Raw genomic sequence first — 22803 nt, 5'->3', positions numbered from 1 at the left:
ATTCCCTCTTCTCTCCTCTCTGGTCACTGTCAGTCTGTCCCCTATTTCAGTGTCTTTGGTTATATTTTGCTTGTTTCTTTGTTTTGTTGTTTAGGTTCCTCTGCTTCTTTTGACATGTGAAAATTCTACAACTCGGGAATGCCTTTGTCAAGGACTTGGGAGCCATCCCTTTGAAATGCAATTATCAAGGAAGCCAGTGCCCCTGTCTCCCAGACTTCAAAGCAGAGTAGGAGCCTTAATCGCTAAGGGGCAGTTAACAAACACAGACAGTACAATCACATTAACTACCCATCGCCATTCTCTCCTTCGGTGCTTTCGCCCCAGCTCAGCCCAGGCCTTGCACACTCGCCTGCCTTTTGTTCAGGAGAACTCAGTTCAGGCTCTTCCCTACTGCAACGGGCTTGAATAAATTCTTCCTCACATGTTTTGCCGTCTGCTTCCATTTTTCTTTTGCAACATTACCAAATACCCAAATCTGTCATAAAGCTGCAGTATTAAAACAGCGTGGCATTGACGTAAATGCAGGCATATTTACAAAGAAAACTTATTAGAGTCCACAATGTGACGCATGCACGTACAGGCATTTGGGTACAGGTGACACTGCAGACCATTGAGACAAGAATGGTCTTTACAACAAACCACGTCATTCCAACGGGATCTATATGGGAAAAAAAGTCCTAATATGAGAATTAAAAGGAATTATCTTCTGGGCCTTAGAGTAGGATATTTTATTTTTAAACTCAGGACCAAAATACACTCACTATAACAAAACACTAAAGTGGACTATACTGAATTTAAAACTTCTGACTTTTTAAAAATATTTTTTAAGATTCTATTTATTTTTAGAGAGAGGGGAAAGGAAGGAGAATGAGAGGGAGAGAAACATCAATGTGTGGTTGCCTCTCGTGCGCCCCCTACTGGAGACCTGGCCAGCAACCTGGCCCTTCAAAGGGCCAAATGTAACTTTAGGACTGTATACATGTAACTGCTCCTTAACAGTGAAGCGAGAGCTTGGCGCTGCCTCTGGGTAGAAACCAGGCGCTGGGCCGGATAAATCAAAATGGAGGGCTGGATTCGGCCCACGGGCCTTGTGTTTGCCACCTGTGGGATAGAGGTAACCTTCGAGGAGATGGGAAAACTTTATGACTATGACATGGCTTGTTGAGGACTTCTTGATTGCTGATGACAGGCTGACGGGTAACATTACTGGTAACATCTGTGTATCTCAGTGTGCAATTATGGACATGTTACCTCTGTGAAATCTTCCAGCAATAATTATGATCTGTGTCCTTTTCTGGATACTCCAAAAAAAAAAATCTTCCAAAAACTGTGGCCAGAGTGTAAAGTTTAGATTATTCAGAGACCAGAAAGTCCAGAATTCTCTTTAGACCATACTAGAATTAGCATTCATACTAGAATTTTATATTCATAAAATATATTATCATTCCAACATACTTGTATTTTATTCTTGTAATAATTTTCTCAAGGACATATAGTAATTTTCTCCTATGAAACTGCAAGATAAGGAGAGTGCCCCGACTGAGGTACACGCAGATCTGGGTACTAGTCCCGGCTCCACCCCTTGTAGGCTACGTGAACTGGGATTTGACTTCATGATGCATTGCCTTTTTAATTTGTGAAGTAGAGATAGCATTACATACACATATGCATTTTTCTTTGGGAAAATAATAAGCATGCAAAAGCGCTAATAATTATAATCACTGCTCCATAGGCAACAATTGTTGACACTTGGCTTAGTGACATTATTTCCATCACATTTTAAGTTATTTTTGAACATGCTTTTATTACCACACATAAAATTAGAAACTACAGAAAACCATCAAAAACATTTTCATCTGTGTTCTTCTTAATAAATATTCTCTATTTTTAATTCTAGAAGCTTTAATATGTCATAGACGTTTTTTCTCCCTAAATGATCCCAAAGGTATGTGCTGTAAACACTTTTAATTGCATATCCCATTTTCAAGCCATTACAGAAAAGAGGAGGACATCGGAATCTTCTGAACAACTGCCTTTTAGCAGACTATTTTCCTTCCAAACAACAGAGGCATAAATATGATACAGAGACGGCGCAAAGAAGGGAGCGGTCATCACTCCAGAGAACCACCAGCTACACAGAGGACAATTTGAACTGAGTGTTTTTACATGAAGTAGGATTTCTAAAAGCAGACACGAGAAATCTGAGTATTCTGAGTAATGGAAATAGCAGGAGCAATGACATACTGAGTATCAGAAGTGGGCCATAGAAATGGAATGGAGGTTGAGCGATATGAGAGGGCTAATAGGAGATACATATTAAGAGATGGGTAGGGGCCAGGTAATAAAAAAAAGCATGGGAGGCCTAAGTGATCAGACTCAGTAGAGGATGGCAAATGACTAAGATTTTCAGCAGAGGGGAAACTGTATTAAACAGGCTTTTGAGAGCCCACGCTGCCTTTAAATGTGGAAATTGGATTGAAGCGAGGGAAGAATGCAGGCAAGGACTTCCAGGGGTGGATAATATGAGCTCTACCTTGAGAAACAGTGACAGGAACAGAGATGAAATAATAAATAGGGGACATTGAAGGAACGCTGTCACTGAGTCCATGCAGAGGGTGTGCAGGGGGAGAAAAGGATGGGTCTAGAATGAGGCCAGGTCTCTGGTATGGCGGCACGTGATCGGTGACACAGTAAGAGAAGTGGAGAATCAGTAAAGGAAGCAAAGGTACAGGGAAGTAGGGCACAGTAACTTCAGTTTCACCTTGCTGAGCCTGAGGTGCTTTTTAGACTTCAGGGTGGAAATATCCAGAAGTATATGGGATAGAGGAAACTGGGCTTAGGAAAGAGATCTGAGCGGAAGACATCTGGGCCTATCATATGCTGCCTATTTTTCAGAGCACAAGTTTCTAAAGTAACAGAAAACGCCTTCCTTCTTCAACAGACAATACTGCTCACACGTCCCTTATTTTGGCTTCATTTTTTTTCTTAACATTAAATAATCCTCGTTCTATTGGGTCAATCAAAAAGTTCATTTGGTTTGTTCCATAACATGGCTCTAGTAGTGCTTAGCTGTCTTTTACTTCATTCGAAACCATTTTGATAGACTGTATTGTGACAGCTGTCCTACCAGTGTGCATTAAAAAAAAAAAAAAACTTAGCAAATTGGTGAACTTCTGTGTAGCCATCTTAATATTGAAGGTGGAAGAAAATATGCAACATTTTCAGCATATTATGCTTTACTATTTCAAAAAAGGTAAAAACAACTGAATTGCAGGGAAAGATTTGTGCAATGTATGGAGAAGGTGCTGTGACTGATCGAGTGTGTCAAAAGTGGTTTGTGAAGTTTCTTGCTGGAGATTTCTCACTGGACAATGCTATGCTCCATGGTCAGGTAGACCAGTTGAAGTTCACAGCGATCAAATCAAGACATTAATGAAAATAATCAGCGTTATACCATGTGGGAGATAGTGACGTACTCAAAATATCCAAATCAAGAAAGTTATTGGTGAAGATGAAAAATGTGTCTTTTATTTTACGGAAAAAAACACACAGACTATTTGGTCAACCCAATACAAACATTCTTTAGAGGAAGCCAGCATCCTGGAAAAATCCAGCAAAATTAATAAAATATAAAGTGTATTCAAACCAGCACTGAACAGAAATATCAATCCTTGTAATCTAGATGCTATATCATGTCCAGAGTTGTAAGAATTTACTAAGAATCTATATCATCTTGTTTTGATTTAATATCAACCTTGTGCCCAGGAAGTACCTGATATCTGCCTGCCCCTGTCTCTCTCTCTCTCTCTCTCTCTCTCTCTCTCTCTATATATATATATATATATACACACACACACACCACATGCACACATATACATACATATACATGTAAACACACATGCCCATAGAGAGAAAAGATAAATGGAGAAAAATGTATATAAATGAAAATATATATATATACATGTATATATATATATATATACACATCTAAATACAGTTACACACACACATAGTTATATTCACAAAAATGGATGGGAAGTTGAACCTTACTCATCAAAATCTTAATTTATTTAAAGATACTGCTTTCTATAAACAGCAACATTTCAAACAATAAGCATACTTTTTCTGATTTAAAGCATGAAAGATGAGTGTATGGCATGTGCACGTGACATTCTAACTTCACAGGACATTGCTATCAATCTTCTAACGTCACGTGGCAGAGGAAATCACCCATTAACCATCCCCGGTCGGGCACAATTTACACAGTCTCCCAGCTAAATCCTGAATGGCTTCTTTCTCCCAAATTCTCTGATATTGCCGTTTAAATGAAGGACTTGAATTCTTTTCAGCCCAGTTCTCTGGCGCACCAATCAGATACCAGGGAGAAATATATGACAACACAGACGTTCTCCACCAGCCCACACAGGGATAGAAAGATCCGCCTCATCCACAATATCACGGGAGGCTTTACAACATAGTCATTCTATTCCATTGGACCAAGCAACTTAATAAATCCACCAAAGAATTTGTCTTAATAATACCACATAATATCTGTACAAATAGTTTAATGTCATCTGACGTGACATTGGTTTGCATGACTTGATTCTAGTCAGCGTGTCTGAGCTCTTAGAGGCCTTTCTCATCTTAAAGAATTATCCCTCAAATAATTCCAAGTTTATTGACTTCATCAGATGAGCAGGGAAGTCAATATGCGTGCATAGTCTTATGTTTAATAATATGCTCTAAAATTTATTTTCCGGGTAGATCTTCCTCAAAAGATAATGCTTGCCTGTATCCATTTTTTTAAAATATACCTTCAATTCTCCGAAATGGCAGACAGTTCTATGACTTTCAGGTCATCGAACAAATGACCCAAATACCTTTGATATGCCCGAGACACTCTTGGGTCTGTGCACTTGAACACCTTTAATACATCTAGTTGAACGCTCAAGTATTAACTTGTATAGAAGGACCCATCTAAAACTGGGACTTTAATAGTGCTGCCTTTTCTCTGGAAAGGGGTTTCTATCAGCGCATCTCCTGTACTCTATGGGCCTAAGCATGTTTCTGATTCTTTTTGACTAGAAACAGCTATCTCCTTTGAACAAAAGGCATTCCCTAAACTCCATTTGTTGTCTGGTTTTCAATTTGTCAAATGAAAAAGGCCCCATAGGCCCTGTGCACCTCCAAAATGCCTCCCATACTTTTAGTTTTTGCTCAAATGCCACCTCCTCAATGACACTTCCCCTGACCACCTCCTGTAATACTACTCCCTGCCCTGGCCTAGTTTTCCCTACAGCTCTCACCACATTTTTCATAGCATAAAACTTGCTTAATTATGATGATGCCTGCTTAGAATGCAAAGCTTCAAAGAGGAATGATTTCTGTTTTGTGCACACTTGACCTCAAAGCTTATAGACTTTTGGCTGGCACCTACTAGGCACTCGATATATATTTCTCAAATGAATAAATGAAATATTCTTTTGTCCAGAACACTTTCCTACCCTTTAGTGTCACCTAATTAGCCTCTATTTTCCTGAACTTCTACAGCAATATAGGTCCTCTAGCAAATTTCATTTTTGTCACACTGCACTCATGGCTGTCATTTTGCATTTGGTTAGTGCAGGTCCAGGAGGGCAGGATCCGTGACTGTGGCCCCGACCCCTCCTCATTGCTGTAGTCCCAGCTGTCATCCTGACGGAGAGAGCTGCTGCTCAAGGCGTGACTTTTGACCCAATAAATTATAGTGGAGTTTAGTATCATACACTAATTCTAATTCTAAGGTGAGCCCCTGTTAACCTGCCAAGCCTCGTGTAGCACCACTGTTCTGAACTCGATGTGGTAGCTAAATTGGCCCTTTTCCAGTCCCTCAAAGATAACATGCTCACTTGACATACTAATTCTCCTTCCTGGAAAATTGTGCCCACCTCCACCAATCGCCTTTACATACGCTTTACACAGCTCCCTCCAACACGGACTGTAGATTCTCACTTAAACATCACTTTCCTAGGGAATCATTTCAGACCTCCAGATTTCAATTGAAATCAGAGTAATTTGCCTTCACAAAACCTTGTTCCTTTCCTTCAGAGAAATACATTGTGTCCATTCCTAAATATGTGCTCATTTTTGTAACTATCTGATCCATGCCTATTTCTTCCGCTGGATTGCAAACACCAGAGAGCAGTCACCAAGCCCAGCACCGATGACGAGGAATCAGCATTTGATTTCAAAGAGGGAGCCTGAGAAATGGCTACCGTTGTTTCGGGGTTCCAAGGAAAGCAGTCAGCTCATAAATTACTCACTCCTGACCCGGCAAGGAAGTGGCAATGCTCTTTTTGCTCACTGTTTTACCTGTCACTCAGCACAACCCCGGGACACAGGAAGAATATAACAAGTGCTTGTTGAGAAAATGAAACATGGGAAGCAGAATGCTTACAGAGAGATACAGTGATGTCCTATGGGACTGAAGACTCTGTACAGATTACCAATCTCAGTTACTTAGCCAAGCTAGTCCTCAATAAAACTATTTATTGGCATCATTGCTTACAAGGTAGAGACTCTCTGTCCACCGACATCCTAAACCCTCTAAAGTTAAGGACAAGTCTCTGACCAAGCTGAACAGCTGAGAGAACCAAATTAATTTCCAGTAGACTGCACTTTTCAGGATATTATCCTTCACAATCTTTCAGAATCCCTAAGAACATGTTCTGACCTGACTTTGTTTTTCTTCCAACCTTTTAAAATGAAGGCTTCTGCATGTCTTTCAAAGTTAGAGAAAATCTAACTTAGAGCTCACAGAACTAAGTCAACACGTGGAAAGATATTCCATGACTAGTTATTTTTAGAATTCTACATCAAGATGGTGCAGAGGTCATCCCTGTCTTATTGTACTAAATCAAGGACTTCCCTTCCTAGTTCCCCCCTCTATCTGCATCTCTTAACTGAAGCCCATCGGGTATTCTCTTTGAGGCTCTACATGGTCCTTCAGCTAACTGAAGCGGAATGGATCAAGGCATCATGGTCACACAGGACACCATGGAGGACAAATGAGTTGCGTGGTGGGCATTCAACACTTAATCAGACTTTGGGGAATAGCTCTGGGTGAGCAGACCTTGTACTAATAAAACCCCTCAAAGATTCTTGTTGGGTCCCTACCAGTTGTTTTGTTTTTTTTTACCCCTTGTATGAAGTTCATATGCGTGTTTCTCCTTCCCAAAACACTTCCGATTACTTCTAACAGAATTCCCCTGGGAATACGATAGTCCGAGCTCTCTAACTTATACATGGGATTGTTTTCACATGCAGACGGTATTTGTGTTGCTGTTCAAGTGCCTTCTCCGGTATATCAGTTTATCTGTTTTTTTTTATCCTTTATTATTTCTTTTCTCTTCCTTGCCTTTACCCACTGCTCTTCCTCTTCCCTTTCCTTTGAAGAATTAAACCAGGTAAGACAAGACTAGGTTCATTTGCAAAGAACCCAAGAAAGAACCATCCAAATTGCAAGGCAAATAAAAGCCCAGCATCCCAGGACAATCCACACCAATCGTTAAATAAGGTGTCAGATTCAAGCGTAGATTCCTCACAGGCCTGAGGAAACTGATGGAATGAGAAGAAAGAAAAGCCGAAGCGGGGGCTTTCTCAGCACTGAATTCCTTCTAACTCTGCCCTTCCGTACACTAGAGTAGATTCTCTACAAGTAAGGTGACCGTATGCAGCTATATAGACAGAAAGCAGGGTATCGAAAGGGGAAGAGGAGTCGAGGGGGAAGGAGGAGGTTGGGAGGCAGCAGTCAACATAACTAATTAAGGGCGGGGGGCAATCATGGACAAGGGGAGAATGAGTTTATGGGAACCAGGGACAGTCAACATATGCGTAGCTATTTCAGTAGCTGTCTCTGGGTGAAAAAACAGAAAGAAAAGGTGAAACATGAAAGCAAGCAGGATAAAATATAGAAGACCATAGCACCACCACCCTTAACCTACCCTTACCTAAGCTCTAACCCAGTCAGTCACCTTCTGTCAGGCCTGTGGGCTGATTTTCCAGGCATCCTGGCCCCACAGGAGTCTCCTGGGAATAATTACATTCCAAAGTTATTACTACTAGGCCCGGTGATGGCAAAATGGATGTTTTTCCATTATTACTTAAACCAGAAATACTCTATGACTTAGAAAAATTTCTACCTTAACTTTTTTAACCAGTCACTCTTTCAACTTGTCTCCTCAGCCTTCTTTTATTTTTTTCTGAACACTTCTGAGAAATACTGGATGTTAGATTTTTACCATCCATAATTAATGACAACATTACTGTATCAGAACTACAGACTTCCCTCAAATAGATATAGCGGGGGCCTGCCACTGGCCCTTTAGCTGGTGGTCATGAGTATGAGTGTGTGTGTGTATGTGATATACTTGATTGTACATTTAATGATACATTATAATATCAGGTGTCATAAGCCTTTTTTAGATCTGCCATTTCCTGCCAATCCCTGCCATTTCACTGAAACATGAGCAATTAACATGGGTCACTAGTACATATTCAAGGCTCAGCTGTAGGAGGAGTTCAACAGTTTTCTCTTTGTCATTTAAGTAATGGCAAGGGAGATGCCATCACTGGATACTGGCAGTCTAAAGTAACGTGAGGAAATGACATTTCACTGGGATTTAAAGGCACACACACCCAATTCACACAATAAGAGAACAAAATACAGATGAGGCTTTAAGAAACCGAGGTATAAATTAGGGAAGAGAAACTACATTCAGAACAAGCTCGAGCTGATAACGCTATTTAAATCTTCATTGATTGGATCCTTACACATGTCCGCCTACTGGCCTGTAACTATCACAAAGGAAATGCTGGCATTTTGTGGGTACAGTGAACACCTCCAATTTAATCCACAGTTGTGTATATATGGGAACGGACATGTCATGTACAGAGCAATAAATTGTATTTTCCCATGCTGTTGATTCTTCCACATATGTATATATGCTTTGTTCGAACTGTTTTAATTTTTTTATGGGAAAACTTTCTCATTCCTAGTTAGGAGAAAAAGATAAAACTCTGACAATATCCACATTCTCCATTTGTTTATATGTCCTGGTCGTGTTTCCTAGGACACAGTTACTATGACTCCGAGTGAATGAGGACTTGAAAGGCTAAGTCTCTGCTCCAACAAAACTTCCAGACACAGACATCCTGCTACGTCCTCATCAAAACTACAACAGAAGGCCTGCAGGAAAGAATACACTGAAGGTGTTCAATTTATGGTTGTTTGATTGAATGTGATGCTTTGTGTGTGTGTGTGAGTGTGTGTGCGCGCTTTATCTTTACCTTTGTCCTCCTTAGTCTGTAGCTTTAAAGCAGGCATATACTTGGGTAATATTCCCCTGATCAGTTCTCTACTACATAGTATTCAGCTATAATAAAACAACAAATTTGCATTTATATATTACCCCAAAAGCCAGGAAGCTAGTGTGAGCAAACAGCATATAGTTATTGAAAGGGAATTACATACAGATGCCACCTCATCTGAATTCGTTTAAAAAAAAAATCGCACTGTAAATATTTGTAATATGCAAACTACATTATAAACTTACTAATTGTTCTCTGCATAGCAATTAATTCTTTTAAATGGCATATTCCATGTACGAAAGAAAATCCTCTGACCTTAAGTTGCTCTTCCAAAGCAGCCGTGGCACGGTCTCCACTAGCTTCATCGACGACCACCACCATGTGAGTGAGAGAGTTGACCCGGACTTGTTCCTGCTCTAGGTCTTCTTGAAGCACCTGAAAGATACATTTTAAAAGGAAGTTCAAATTCCTTCCCAAATGAATATCATTTATTTCTGCCTTGTGCTGGGTAATGTACTTTTTTTTTTAGAATGTTTATGAGTTTATTGGAGCCAAACTGACCATTGCCGGGAAGCAAGACCTCAACAGATTGAGAAAATGCTCTGGAAAATGGTGGGTTTGCACCACGTTTTGTAACATTACAATCGAAAGAGAAGATGTAAGGGGGTCACATGAAATCCACTGGTGATAGACTAGGGAGGCGGGAGAAAGCAGAGCGAGGAAACTTCTGGGATTGGATAAAAAGGTACAATAATAAACACATACTTCTTTTACACAGGTGGGTGGGTACAGGATAGTAACTGCCGGCAATTAACATGATGACGATGACAATGACAATGAGCGGATCTGTGCTCTGTGCTCTGTGTGGGAGTTGTGCCCTAGGGGTCTGGAAAAAGGTTACCTGACATTCCAAGGGTATGTTATCAGAGATGCAAAAGGACAATAGAGAGGCTCAATTAAGGTAAAGATTGACTTTTGTGAGGGGAGATTCTTGGATAGGACATGACTGCCCGCCATGAACTCTTTCAGTCAGAAAGCTTTCATTTCAGGCCGTGCTCTGTGGTTACTTCAGGTGCCTGAGATTGTAAGGTCACCATGCCGGCCTCCAAAAGGGGAACATGTGGACCAAAAGGGTAATGTCATTTTTTATTAAACCCAGAACCATTCTCAGTGAATTTTCAGCTATGATGCACAGCAAAATGTGCCCAATTGCTACCATCAATTGATCTTGAAAGTACAGAGAGCGCATCCCTTCAGAAAGGCGTGGCAGGATGCTCTGCGCCTTAGCCAATCTCCCCTCACTCTTCAAGGACTTGTCACCTAAAATTACCTGCTGCTTCTGGCATCTTCAGTGACTCCATCTCTACTGAAGTTCTCCATTATGATCCCAAACAAAACAGACTCTCTTTAACCAACAACCCCTCCCTGTTGCTCCCTTAATATGCGTTTCTCTTCACGGAAAATACTGTGTGCTTTTTAAAGTTACTTTTCCCCCTTTCCTTGCCCTACTATTTATTCTCTTTGCCCCCTATCCCATTGAAACATCTCTTATGAAGCTTGCCATCAACCTCCGGGGTCCCAAGTTGAACAGCCATTTTTTATAGCATCTTACTTGACATTTCAATTACTAACCTAATTAACCACTTATTCATTCTTGCCATCCTCTTCTCCTGAGCTTCGATTAGCCTGCTGCATCCCTAAGTGCTGCTTTTTAACTCCTTTGCTGGTTCCTTCCCCTCTGCTGAACTATAAATCAAATGCCGCTCCTCTGCCTAAAACCCAGTGGATCTCCAGGACAATCAAGAAGGAAAATCAAAACTCTTTAGCTGAAACCCTTTCAGGATCTAGCGCCTGCCTACGTCTCCAGTCCAACAGCGCCCGTCATTCCTGATCACTGACACTGTTTTGTGAGCCACACCGGTCTTCTCTCTCTCTTCCACAAATATGTCAAGCTATTATTATCTTGTCTGAATTGTTCTTCCTCCATATCTTTAAATAATCTCCCCTTCTCATTCAGAATTCAGTTTATTTAATTTTTTTTTTCTGTTCGCCACCACAAGTCAAGTCTCCTTCCGTCCCATTTATCTCCCCTTTACGCTCTTCTCCCTCCCCCCACCCTCTTTCCCTCTGGTCATCACCATACTGTTGTCTGTGTCTGTGAGTTTCTCTCTCTCTCTTTTTTTTCCTTTGCTTTATCCCTCAGTTTAGGTGCCACCTGCCCGGAGATGCTTTTCGTGGAGATACTCTCTAAATCTGCTCCTTAGTTACTCTCTTTTTCTATCCATTTTTTTTAACATAACGTCTTCACTACTCAATAATTTCTTATGTATCTATTTAGTTATCTGTTGCTTGTCTCTAATTACTGGAATATAAAATCCACCAGAATGGAGAAGTTCTCTGTCCTCCTGACTCCATGTTCCAAGCAACTAAAGATCGATAAACGTTGGCGAGGGAAATACGCGCAGATGAGTTTGTCCCTTCGGATCGCATAGAGATCACAACCCAATAGGAGGGATTAACTTTTTTAACAGTAATTACAATTGGGCTACCAAGCACAGATAACCGCATAACAGCACTCCAATTGTTTAAAAATCACAGTATGTGAGTTTTGGGTAAAGATAAGCAGAGGCAAAGAGAGGAATAAATAAAAGGCAAACAGAGGAGAAGCAAGCAGAGAGGGCTGATCTAGAACCTGGACATCTGCCTGGGAGCTCCCGTTTCCCCAAGGCCTTCATGATAAACTAATAATCCTAATTATCACTGGGAAATCCCGGAATGAGTATGCTAAGCTTCTAGGCATGTCTGTTTGGCTTCTTCCAACATTTTATCATATAATACAATAATATTTTGGGACAATGCCTGTCACTTTCTGGAAAACCTGCAGTCCTTCCTCATGAAACAATGATGTTTGGCATCTAGCAGTCTGGCTTAGTTATTTAAGCCCTGTGGCAGGTATAAGGGAAGTTATTAGGATCAGCTGCATCACAAACTCGAACGCGGGAGTGTTTTTATCCTAGGACTTTTATCCTTCAAGTCTAAACATTTCGGAGCACTGTAAAATCACTTACTTTCACTTCCTCTCTCTTGATTTTCACGCTACATCTTCAAGTGAAGCAATTTAGAATAAAATGACTATGCATCCATTTTGTACACAGAATCTATACTGCCTATCACGCCTTTGACATTCCAGAGCTTACACTGCTTAATAAAGCTCGTTCTGCTATGAGGCCAAAAATGGAAACATTAACATTCAGATTTGCCCTTGAAAGTCATGTTGAGTCTGAGATTTTTCTGAGTTATATAAGCCACAACTGGGAACATTTCAAATGTGTCAGCCAGGAATTTTAAAAATAATAATTACAATAACATTTGGTAGCCAGTATAACATAAGTTGGTTTCTTGAATTTGACCAATTCTTTTTTCCTATCACTCGAGTATGAGAGCATATATAATTACACATATTAAAAATGACTATAAAATAATGTTCTACCATGCAATTTTTACAAGTGAATTGTTATTTTTACTGTTTTAATATATTTTAGCAAAGGAACTTGAGCGTTGCTTGATCCATGAAACGCTTACTTTCACACTCAGATTGAGTCTTTTTAAAGCGTTTGTGACAAAATGTATTATCAATTTTCTCCATCACTTGGATTTCTGGGTTTGTTTTGCTTATCTATTTGTTTTATAATCAGAAATTGCACTCTTGCCGTGCAGATCCAGGGTTGACATGTCATTCTTTTGCAGCAGTGCAAAAGTCCCACTAAAGCTAGCTAAGCCCTGATTGCTTTAACCAAATGCAAGAACTATGTGGACGTGTATTGAGGAGAGGGAGAAGCTCTCCACAGTGGCTGAACATGATACAGAGAGCATGGCTCTGGGGCAGATTAGCATAAACTCTATTTCTACTATCTCTTTTCTCTTCTACAACTTTTTCAAATTATGTCTCTTCATTTGCTCCTAATCAGGGATTAAAATAAATAGTAAAAAAAAAAAGGTTACACTGACCTTTCTGAGCTTACCCAGTAGCTGTAAGACAGAAGCTACTACAGCATTTTCATCATATTTCCTACGTTCCCAGACCCTGACTATGGAAGTATGTATTAATGAATATCATAGCGTTAGTTCACCCCCCCCATACCAGCAAAATACAAAACACTATAAAATACCCAAGGTCCAGAGTTCATTTTTACAAAAGGCTTACTCTTAGAAGGAGCAAAATTGCCACACACAAAAAGGTGGGTCAAAAAGTTAAATTTTCCTGCCAACTGATATATCCATAAAGAAGTGCCGTGATCATTAGTGCAAAGTATACCTTCCTGCTTCCTTCTTTGAGAAAACATGAGCTCTCAAGACTACTAATTTTTAAAATACACTAAAGTTTTTTAAAACCATTTTAGAATTATTTTTTAAATAAACATTTAATTTTTATGGATTTGAAGTTCTCTTAGCTAGATTTATGCAATGGAAATTTACAGTTGCTGTGCTAATGAAGTCTGAAATATAAGCCACATTATTCCAAATACAAATGAACCCCCAGAGAAGTTTGCTCAAATTTTTGCATATCACGCAATAATATATTCACATTAAAATGTTGTAATATGACTGCTAATTTTTTTCTTTTTGAAAAGCATATACATTTACACACACATTATTGTTATACTTATCAGATTTATTAAAAATCTGGCATGCTCCTAATTAAATTTCTAATACCATTATTAGATATATACAAATGTCAGCAATAGCGTTAATGGCATCTTAATGTCAACTAAGAATCTTTCTTTCCCTTATGACAAAAAAAAGCCAAAAGTATACTTTAACATGAGAATCACTTAGATATGACAACCTTAGACTTTGTTATACCTCTGTAAATAATTCTAGTTTTTATAAATTATCCTCTAGTAAAAGCACCTGTCTGAACTTGTCATTCCCTTAATGCATATTTGCAATGTTATGATTTCAATATGATTTTCCCTTCTAGTTCCTTCAAATGTCATCAGTGAAACTGAATCCTTCTTGTTATGACCCATGTCAAGTTGGCTTGTAAACACTGGTTTAAGACAACCATTGGACCGAGAGTCACTTCGGTGTTTACTTCAGATATACACTATGATACTGTGACTTTCTAAGCCCACATGTGACACAGTAAAAGCAGGGAAACATGTAAGGCTAGGTAGTTACTGAATTTAATGTTTATAAGAGGTGAAGGGCAATAATTTATAGGAAAGTAGAGTAATAAAAAACACAAACAAGGGCGCGTCTCCTGTATGCTCCAGAGGAGGGCTTATAATAGTTCCCTTGGCCATAGTGTATGCTCAGCAACATGGAACAGGAAAGGGCAGTGGTTGCCTAGGTCCATAGTTTATTGTATTACTCCTTCTACTTCAATGAATAACCAGCAGGAGATTGCCATATTTGCAGGTCCTACACACATACACACACACCTAGAAATAACACAAATCATGGGTTCTGCCCTGGCTGGTGTGGCTCAGTGGATTGAGTGGTGGCCTGTGAACCAAAGGGTTGCTGGTTCGATTCCCAGTCAGGGCACATGCCTGAGCTGCAGGCCAGGTTCCCAGTAGGGGGCATGCCAGAGGCAACCACACACTGATATTTCTCTCCCTCTCTTTCTCCCTCCCTTCCTCTCTCTCTAAAAAATAAATAAATAAAATCTTTCAAAAAAACAAATCACAGATCCTTCATGGATTCTAAGGCTATCTACCGCATGTCACTTTAAATTAACATAATTACAACGTTGTTTAAGAAAATATTAAGTTTAGGTATTTTGTAGTATTTTAGCTTAGTCCAACAGATGTACACAAAAGAAAAGACTAATGAGCACAGATGTTGTATCCAATATTAAATTTACACACACACACAAAAATTTTAAGAAACCAGAAGGGATTCTGGGAACGTGGAATAAGTCTAACATTGAGGAAAGGAGTATCTTGGCAAATGCATCTCAGGACAAAACAAAAAAATTCCCTCAATATTTATGAACAATTAGCTAATATAATACATCTAGATGTGAACTGATTTTATTTTCAAATAAAAGAGTCCCGGCTAAATCAGAAAGTTTGATGATTTCTTAGGCAACGATGGGGAGGTAGACAATTTATCCTTTGCTTTACCTCTTCTCTTATCGGCCACTCTTACTTCCTTCTTTGCATCACGTCTGCAGGGGCTGGGTCCTCTGCCCGCTGCTTCACCGAATGCAGTTATCCAAACATGGCTTGCCATTTCATTGTCAGCCCAATATTCACTTTGCTAAGCCTCGCTGGACACAGTATTGTCTAGTTCCCCATGAAGGTCTATTTACAGTACGTCATTTTGTTGCACATTTGCAGAACATTTTAAATAAGCTTCCTCAACGGGGGCTCCTAGAAGAGCTTTTATTTTGATACCCACTTCAATGTGATTGCATAGTTATTAGTCTTTATATGAGAGCCTAATGTTTTTCATCTTTTTTTTTTTTTTAAATAAATGTTTAGTTTTCTGCCAATTCCTAAACTGGCAAAGGTGGGGGGCCTGAAGACCATTTCGATGAAGACATTTGAAAGGTTTTGCAAGCACCTAATGCTTTTCAATCGCAGAAAGGGGACTCAATAAATACGAATCGCTGTTTTAAAACAGAGTTAACAATGTACGCTCACACTTTGCAGAATATAAGTAGAAAAGGACATAGCATGGATGATAGACTGACAAAAATATGTGCCTATTTAAACATGTGGGATCTCCAATCAGAGTTCCTCAGTTTGATTCCCAGATGCCTTGCAAACCAGCTCTGTGACCTGGGGAACGTTTTTCAACCACACCAAGCCCAAGCTTCCTAACGCTGAAAATTGAGATAGTAAGAGTACCTATCTCTTCAGGTGGCTGCTAGGAAGACTGAAAAAGCTCCAACTGGTTAGCACTTTGCCTGGCATACTGTATGAACTCGCTAAATATTAACAGCTAGTTAGTTCTAAAAACTCATAGTGAGGCACATTCACAACAGAGACTTTAAACCATATTGCAAGAGGCCAACTTTCCCCTAATTCACCCTCATTTACCTCATCCTACCCACCACCCTCTACTTGGCATCAGGAACACAGGAAAGGAATGTGGTTTTGGAAATGCAGAAAAAGGAGGGCGTAAGTTACAGCAAAGTTTCAGGATCTCAACAAACACGTAATGGATTTGAAATCTTTAAATAGGACTTTAGCTTGCAAACTGTTTATATGATAGTAACAATAGTAGCTTTAAACTAACTGATCTAGTCATCTCAGACACTGCTAAAAAAATAGCATTTACAGAGGAGTTATTTCATGGAGTGAAGACAGACCCTAATCACTAACAACAGCCCTCAACTGTCCTATCTTTACTCCTAGCTCTACATTCCGCGCAGGCAGGCATGCACACGTCCATACGTCCCGTATATAGTTACGCCATTTAAATCAGAAGGTAAAGTGAACTCCAAGAAAATCTAATAAATAATTACAAAATGCCTCTAGTCTCACAATAATTGTTGAAAAAGAAGAGAACAGGCTTATTACTGAGAGAGGGGGTTGCAGCAGAAAGTTTCAGGTGCCACCCAGAAAGTCACACACAGTGCTTGGCTAATAGTGTATAGACGTGCTATTCAATCCTCCTGACTGTCCTCCTACTCAGACATTTTTGTCATTCTCATCATAAGTGTATTTTCTTCTACGTTTCCTTTCTCATCCCTTTTATTCCCTGATTTTAAAGAGAGAGCTACAGGTTAAATGTTGGAAGGCCATTTCCTTAGGAATTTTTATTCTGAGCGCTTCATATGCAGCCACCACCTGTGTGTTCTCTCCCCGTTGCTGACTCCATGCTTGAAGACTCAGGCATTCCGTCTCTTTGTCCAGTCTATCTAGACATTCCCTGGCCTGGGAAACCACGTGCAGCATTTCTTCAGTCTCCTTGCTGCTCTTTGCATTTTCTTTAACCTCTAGAGTCAAGTTTCACTGGAATCTGTACATGGAGGAAAAGAGTCTGGGTTCAAACCCAACGGGTCAGGATGTTACAGAAAAACAAGAGGGGGCTGGGACGATATACTGTTACCGAAAGGAACCCCCAGGGCCGTTATGTCCACTGCCTATAGGAAAGATGTCTCTCAATGCCAGAGATTCGTGAAAAGGAAAGGAAATGTTTATTTAATGCTATACAGACTTCAAGTAGTGACCTAATGTCTTCATCAAAAAACCTAAAGTCCCTTAAAACACCCACAAACACATACAGTCCTTCCTTCCCCCTTTGCCAGTCTGGGGTACCGTATCTCAGGAAAGGAAATAGAAGTACTTGGCTCAGGCAGCCCCCAGTTCTTCCCAGTAATCTGTCTTGACTGGGAGACCTCCCTGGGTTCCCGGCACCCTCAGCTGTGTCACCAGGATCTTTGCTAAAGCAGGGTGGTGGTTCCCCCTTCTAAAGCTGCGGGGCTCCCCACTCTGGCAAAGGCACGTGGTCCTCTCTCCCAGGGCCACAGGAGTCTCCACTCAGCCAAAACCGCGTGGTTCTCTCCCTGCGCAATGGCTGCAAGGAGGGGGGTTGCCACTCTGCCAAAGCCGAGTGGCAGTTCTCTGCTAAAGCCTCATGGTGATTCTCTCTCACAGGGCTACGGGAGTCCCCACTCTGCCAAAGCCTCGTGGTTCTCCCCTCAATGTCTGCCGTGTCTGGGTTTAAATCCCCGCACCAGTCTTCCTCTGCAGCCCCACTTCCGACTCCTCCCACACTCGGCCTCACATGCCAGAACTCATATCCTTCCAGCTTTACTGGACTGCCATCATGAGTCTGGGCAGGCGTGGCCCCATGCCATGGAGCCAATCTTTTCCAAGCTCCCATGCAGGCGCTGTAACTCAGGGGGACCTGCCCCCCAGTTATGTCTTAGTGGGGAAGTTACCTCCATTCCCCTGGCTCAGAGCATGGCCACAGCTATTTAACATATCTGTGTAACCAGTCAAAGGTTATAGATATGTTAAATGACCACACCAGAGGGTAGCTGCAAGGCTGTTGCTATGCAAAACAGCTCTCAATGGCCCTGCTCCATTTGTCCCTTCCTCCAACCCACACCTGGGGTGGGGGGTGAAGACATCTTAAAATCTCCTGGACACCTTAAGTTCTGGACCCCATTCCAAATGCCTATTTGGGGTCCCTCCTCTTGGCTGCACCCTGTAACAAGGATAAAAGCCCAAGTCCATCAATGACTAGTCAAATTACCTTGGGTAACTCCTTCACATCTCTGAATTTATGTATTTATCTGAAAATTGGAGATTCAAGTCCCCGTAAGGCAGGTTTGAGATAACTTAATGCCAGCACGGTGTTTAGTACAGTTGTGAGAAAGTGCTCATTTCTTTTTTTTTAATTTTTATTATTGTTCTATTATGGTTGTCCTCATTCCGCCCCCACTCAATATTCTCCCCTTCCCTACCCACACCCCACCTTCCACTTTCAATCCTCTCCCCGCCTCGTTGTCTTTGTCCATGGGTCCTTTACACATGTTTCTTAGTGACCCTTCCCCTTCTTTCCCCCCTTATCCCCTCCACCTCCCCGCTGGTTACTGTCAGTTTGTTCTTAATTTCCATGTCTCTGGTTCTACTTTGCTCGCTTGTCTGTTTCGTTGATTAGGTCCCACTTATAGATGAGATCATATGGTATTTGTCCCTCACCACCTGGCTTATCTCACTTAGCATAATTCTCCCCAGTTCCATCCATGCTGTCGCAAAGGTCTGACATCATCACCTAGTTATAACCCCTCTACATACCAGTATTTCCAATACCCTTGATAATGGTATTATATACCCTTCAATTACTAAATATTCTCAGTGTGCTGAAACTATAGAACTTCATGTAACAATATATGATTTAGCAGGTTCCTCATTCTCAATAGCTATGACCCAGATCTTTAATTGTTAGTGGAATATAAAATGTTATCCAATGGTAATTATTTTTAAAATATGCAGTTCCATTAAATAAGAGAGTTCTACCAGTTGTCCCACTAGAAATCATTCTGTTGACAATAGAAGTATTACATGGAAAATGATAGCATACCACAGTTAACAACGTCACGTTCTTTAGAAAGAGAATATTCACCCTTATTTCTACCATGAGATTGGCTGTATGGCCACGTATTTTGTTATATAAGTTGCATGAATATATTTTCTCCGAAAAAGTATCTTCTTCAAATTCACATTATCTTATCTATTGTGGCTTTCTTGTGAAGAATTTTCCCCTAAAGTGCATTCTAATATGTTTATCTACTTAAATAATTCATTTACATTATTAATATTGTATTATCTATTCACGGGAACTGAAATTAATTGCTACTGGTTCAGAAGAATAGAAATACTTTACGTGTGACTAACTCAATAAGTGAGAAATAGGGTCCTTTGTTTTCCTTTTTTTATCCTCCTCAGGGGCCAGAAAATTCTAATGGAGAAGCAGTACAGGAACAATTACAGTACAAAACATTAAGTTGGTGTCTCTGAGATGAGGGGGTCTTGGGTATCTATGTTTGAGTAGATGCACTGATATACTTTCAAACAAGGCCGTGTTCAAGCAATGTTACTGAACCAGTACTCAGTAATTTCTAATTAATTATTTAGTAATCTGTTGGCTTGGGGTCACTCGATTTTGTTAAAATAAGAACATGGGTATGAAGTTAATTATTATTATTATTGTTATTATTATTTAATCAATGGCATCATCTAGTCTGCCAACTTTTACTTGGAATTTCTGGCTTGTTTATGATAGTAGGTTAACAGAAAATGAGGCATCTCCCCAATTATATCTAAAAAAATTAAAACTGAGTTTCATGCATATACTCCTCTATATACTATATAAGTATGATGTTCTTTCTGACATCAACTTGCCACTTACCGATGTCAAAAGAATATTATTACCACAGAAATCAATTTCATTAAGGTGAAAGTGAGATCTTACACAATAATAACAGTTAACGTCACCTACATACTTCTGGGTGTCAGATATATTTCTAAGTGCTTTTTTATGTAATTATGTAGTAAATATTTTTATCTACCCTATAAGGCAGATATCATCATCATCATCATCATCCTGATTTTATACCTGGACAATCTGAGGCACTAAATAATTAAGCAACTTTTGAAACTAAATAGCTGTGTTTTGAACCTAGGCATTCTGGCTTCAGACACTGTAACACACTGCCTCTCTTAAAAGAGATATTAAAATAGCTCAAATAAGCATAAGGTGTAGAGACATCTGTTTTGCAGAACTCCACATCAGAAGGCACATAAACAGAAAATTAAAGTGTAAGTTTATATGTATATGTGTGTACTCAGTTGAGTTACAAGGTTTATTCCCTGGTCACACTTCAATTCAATCTGCCCGCATACCACATTTTAGTTTTTTGTTTGTTTTTTTTTGCACGCCCCATTTTATTGTGCTTCGCTTTATTGTGCTGCAGAGATGTCGTGCATTTTTTTTTTTTTTTACAATTTGACAGCAACACCCTCCAGCAGCAAAAAATATTATAACTCACTTTATTGAGATACTTCGGCACTAGTCTGAAACCGAACCCACAATACCTCTGAGATGTGCCTATATTACATTTTGAAAACTCTTATGTATACACTCAATAGTTAGGGCCTACTATATGTTTTTACTGAGCTTTCCATGAAAGCTCTGTTGAGTGCCTCTTCATGGGAAATAGCTTTCTGCAAGCAATGGTGACCTTGGACTTACTGGCAAATGCTAATCACAAAAGGGGTGTTTAATAGGAGTTTTGGGGGATTGGTAACAGGTTCAAGCATCTTTTATCTTCATGGCTTAGTTTCTTTGGATAAGAAACTGTGTTCGGCTTTTCTCTCACGAATCTTTCCTATCCGTATATTCTCTCTTGGAACCTACTTGTCATAACGCAGTGTACTGGTATGGCCATGAGGTCTTCTCCCACTTGAGAGAATGCATATTTTTCTCCCATGATTCCTATTCCCTACCCTTTAAAGGTCAAGTAAGATCTACATGGAACCCAGGGAAATAGACAGTACAACATCTCTAGGCCTTTTCTCTCATTCCTTAATAAAAATCTGGGAAGAGAGGTTATGTCGTGAGCCCAGCTTAGAAGGAACAACAAGACTTAAATGAGCATAGGACTCAAGCTGGAGGGCAGAAGGAGCCCTCACAATGTATAGGAAATACAGCCAAACTCACAAGGCCTAAATTCTACACACAAGCTGAAAACACTAAGTTTTCTCATTATGGACGGTGCAGTTTTTCTGGCTGGTCTACTCTGCACATCTTCCTCATGAACTCACCATCCTGGCGTCGGTAGCCCCCTAAGGATTTGATTATATCAAATGGCTTTCCTGCATGAACAAGGGTTACAAGCTTGATTTCCATGGATATATGTAACCACGACTGCTGGTGGCACGTTCTGTGATATTTATAAAGACACCAGGGTTACAACCATAAGATATTTGAATAGGGAATGAAAACAGGTGGAAGAAATGAACAGAAATGAGAGGTAGTAAGAGGGCACCAGAGATAACATCTCCTGAAATTTGCTTTGTGGATGTCTTCCTTCTTCATCTATGTGAGTTGTTTTCTTATCCCTACTCAAAGCGTTTTGATTATTTAAATTGTCAGATTTCTGTGTCTGTCAAAAAGGTAGCAATGATGAAGCACGATACAAAACTAGTTAGAATTATTTAAAGGATCTGTTCATCCCCCCTCCAAAAAAAAAGCATTTACTGAACAGCAATTCAGTGTGCTAAGTACTCTGCTAGGCATTGGAGAAACACAGAAGAAATCCATCTGATTCTCTGGCTATAGCATAGTATTTTTCTGAATTATAGCATTTATCTTTCCTACCATAACCGTTAAACATTACTGAAGCACTTATGGTGGCAGAAGGGGGAAAATAAAACAGAATTTCATAGCAGTAACTAATAGCATGTACTTTTAATCGTGCTAAAGGTGGAAGAGAGCTTACAAGTCACTAAAAGCACTACTTGACTCAGTGACATTTTTCGGCTTTCCATTTTGCTCATCCTCCTCTCAATTACTGCATTTGTCTCTTAGATTTGCTTATTTTTAATTTTCTTTTTCAATTACACTTTACATTCGATATTGTGTTGTGTTAGTTTCAGGTGTGTAGCATGGTGGTTAGACAGTCATAAACTTTACAGAGTGGCCCCCCTGATATTTCCAGTACCTACCCGGCACCATGCATAGTTATTACAATATTGTTGACTGTGCTGGACTTTACATCCCTGATACTATTCTGTAACTCCTAATCTGTACTTCTCAATTCCTTCCATTTTCCACCCAGGTCCCCAAACCCCCTCCCTCTGGCAAGCATCAGCCTATTCTCTGTATCTATAAGTCTGTTTGCTTTGTCTGTTCATTTATATTGTTCTTTAGATTGCACATGTAAGTGAAATCATATGGCATTTGTCTTTGTCGGACTGACTTATT

General features: G+C 39.9%; 1 protein-coding gene across 2 annotated transcripts in view; it reads right to left on the bottom strand.

Moving 5' to 3' along the window:
* Positions 1-22803, bottom strand: part of DMD (dystrophin) — a 1939942-nt gene that overhangs the window by 1342867 nt on the left and 574272 nt on the right. For both annotated transcript variants that reach the window (XM_045855895.1, XM_045855896.1), the window contains exon 13: positions 9664-9783. In XM_045855895.1, coding sequence (XP_045711851.1) covers positions 9664-9783 — 120 coding nt within the window. The remainder of the gene's footprint in view (positions 1-9663; positions 9784-22803) is intronic.

The sequence above is a fragment of the Phyllostomus hastatus genome, unplaced genomic scaffold, assembly GCF_019186645.2.
Source record: "Phyllostomus hastatus isolate PE091 unplaced genomic scaffold, TTU_PhHast_1.1 phas_scaffold_12, whole genome shotgun sequence".
NCBI classification, from domain to species: Eukaryota; Metazoa; Chordata; class Mammalia; order Chiroptera; family Phyllostomidae; genus Phyllostomus; species Phyllostomus hastatus.
This window is presented reverse-complemented; position numbering and strand designations above follow the sequence as displayed.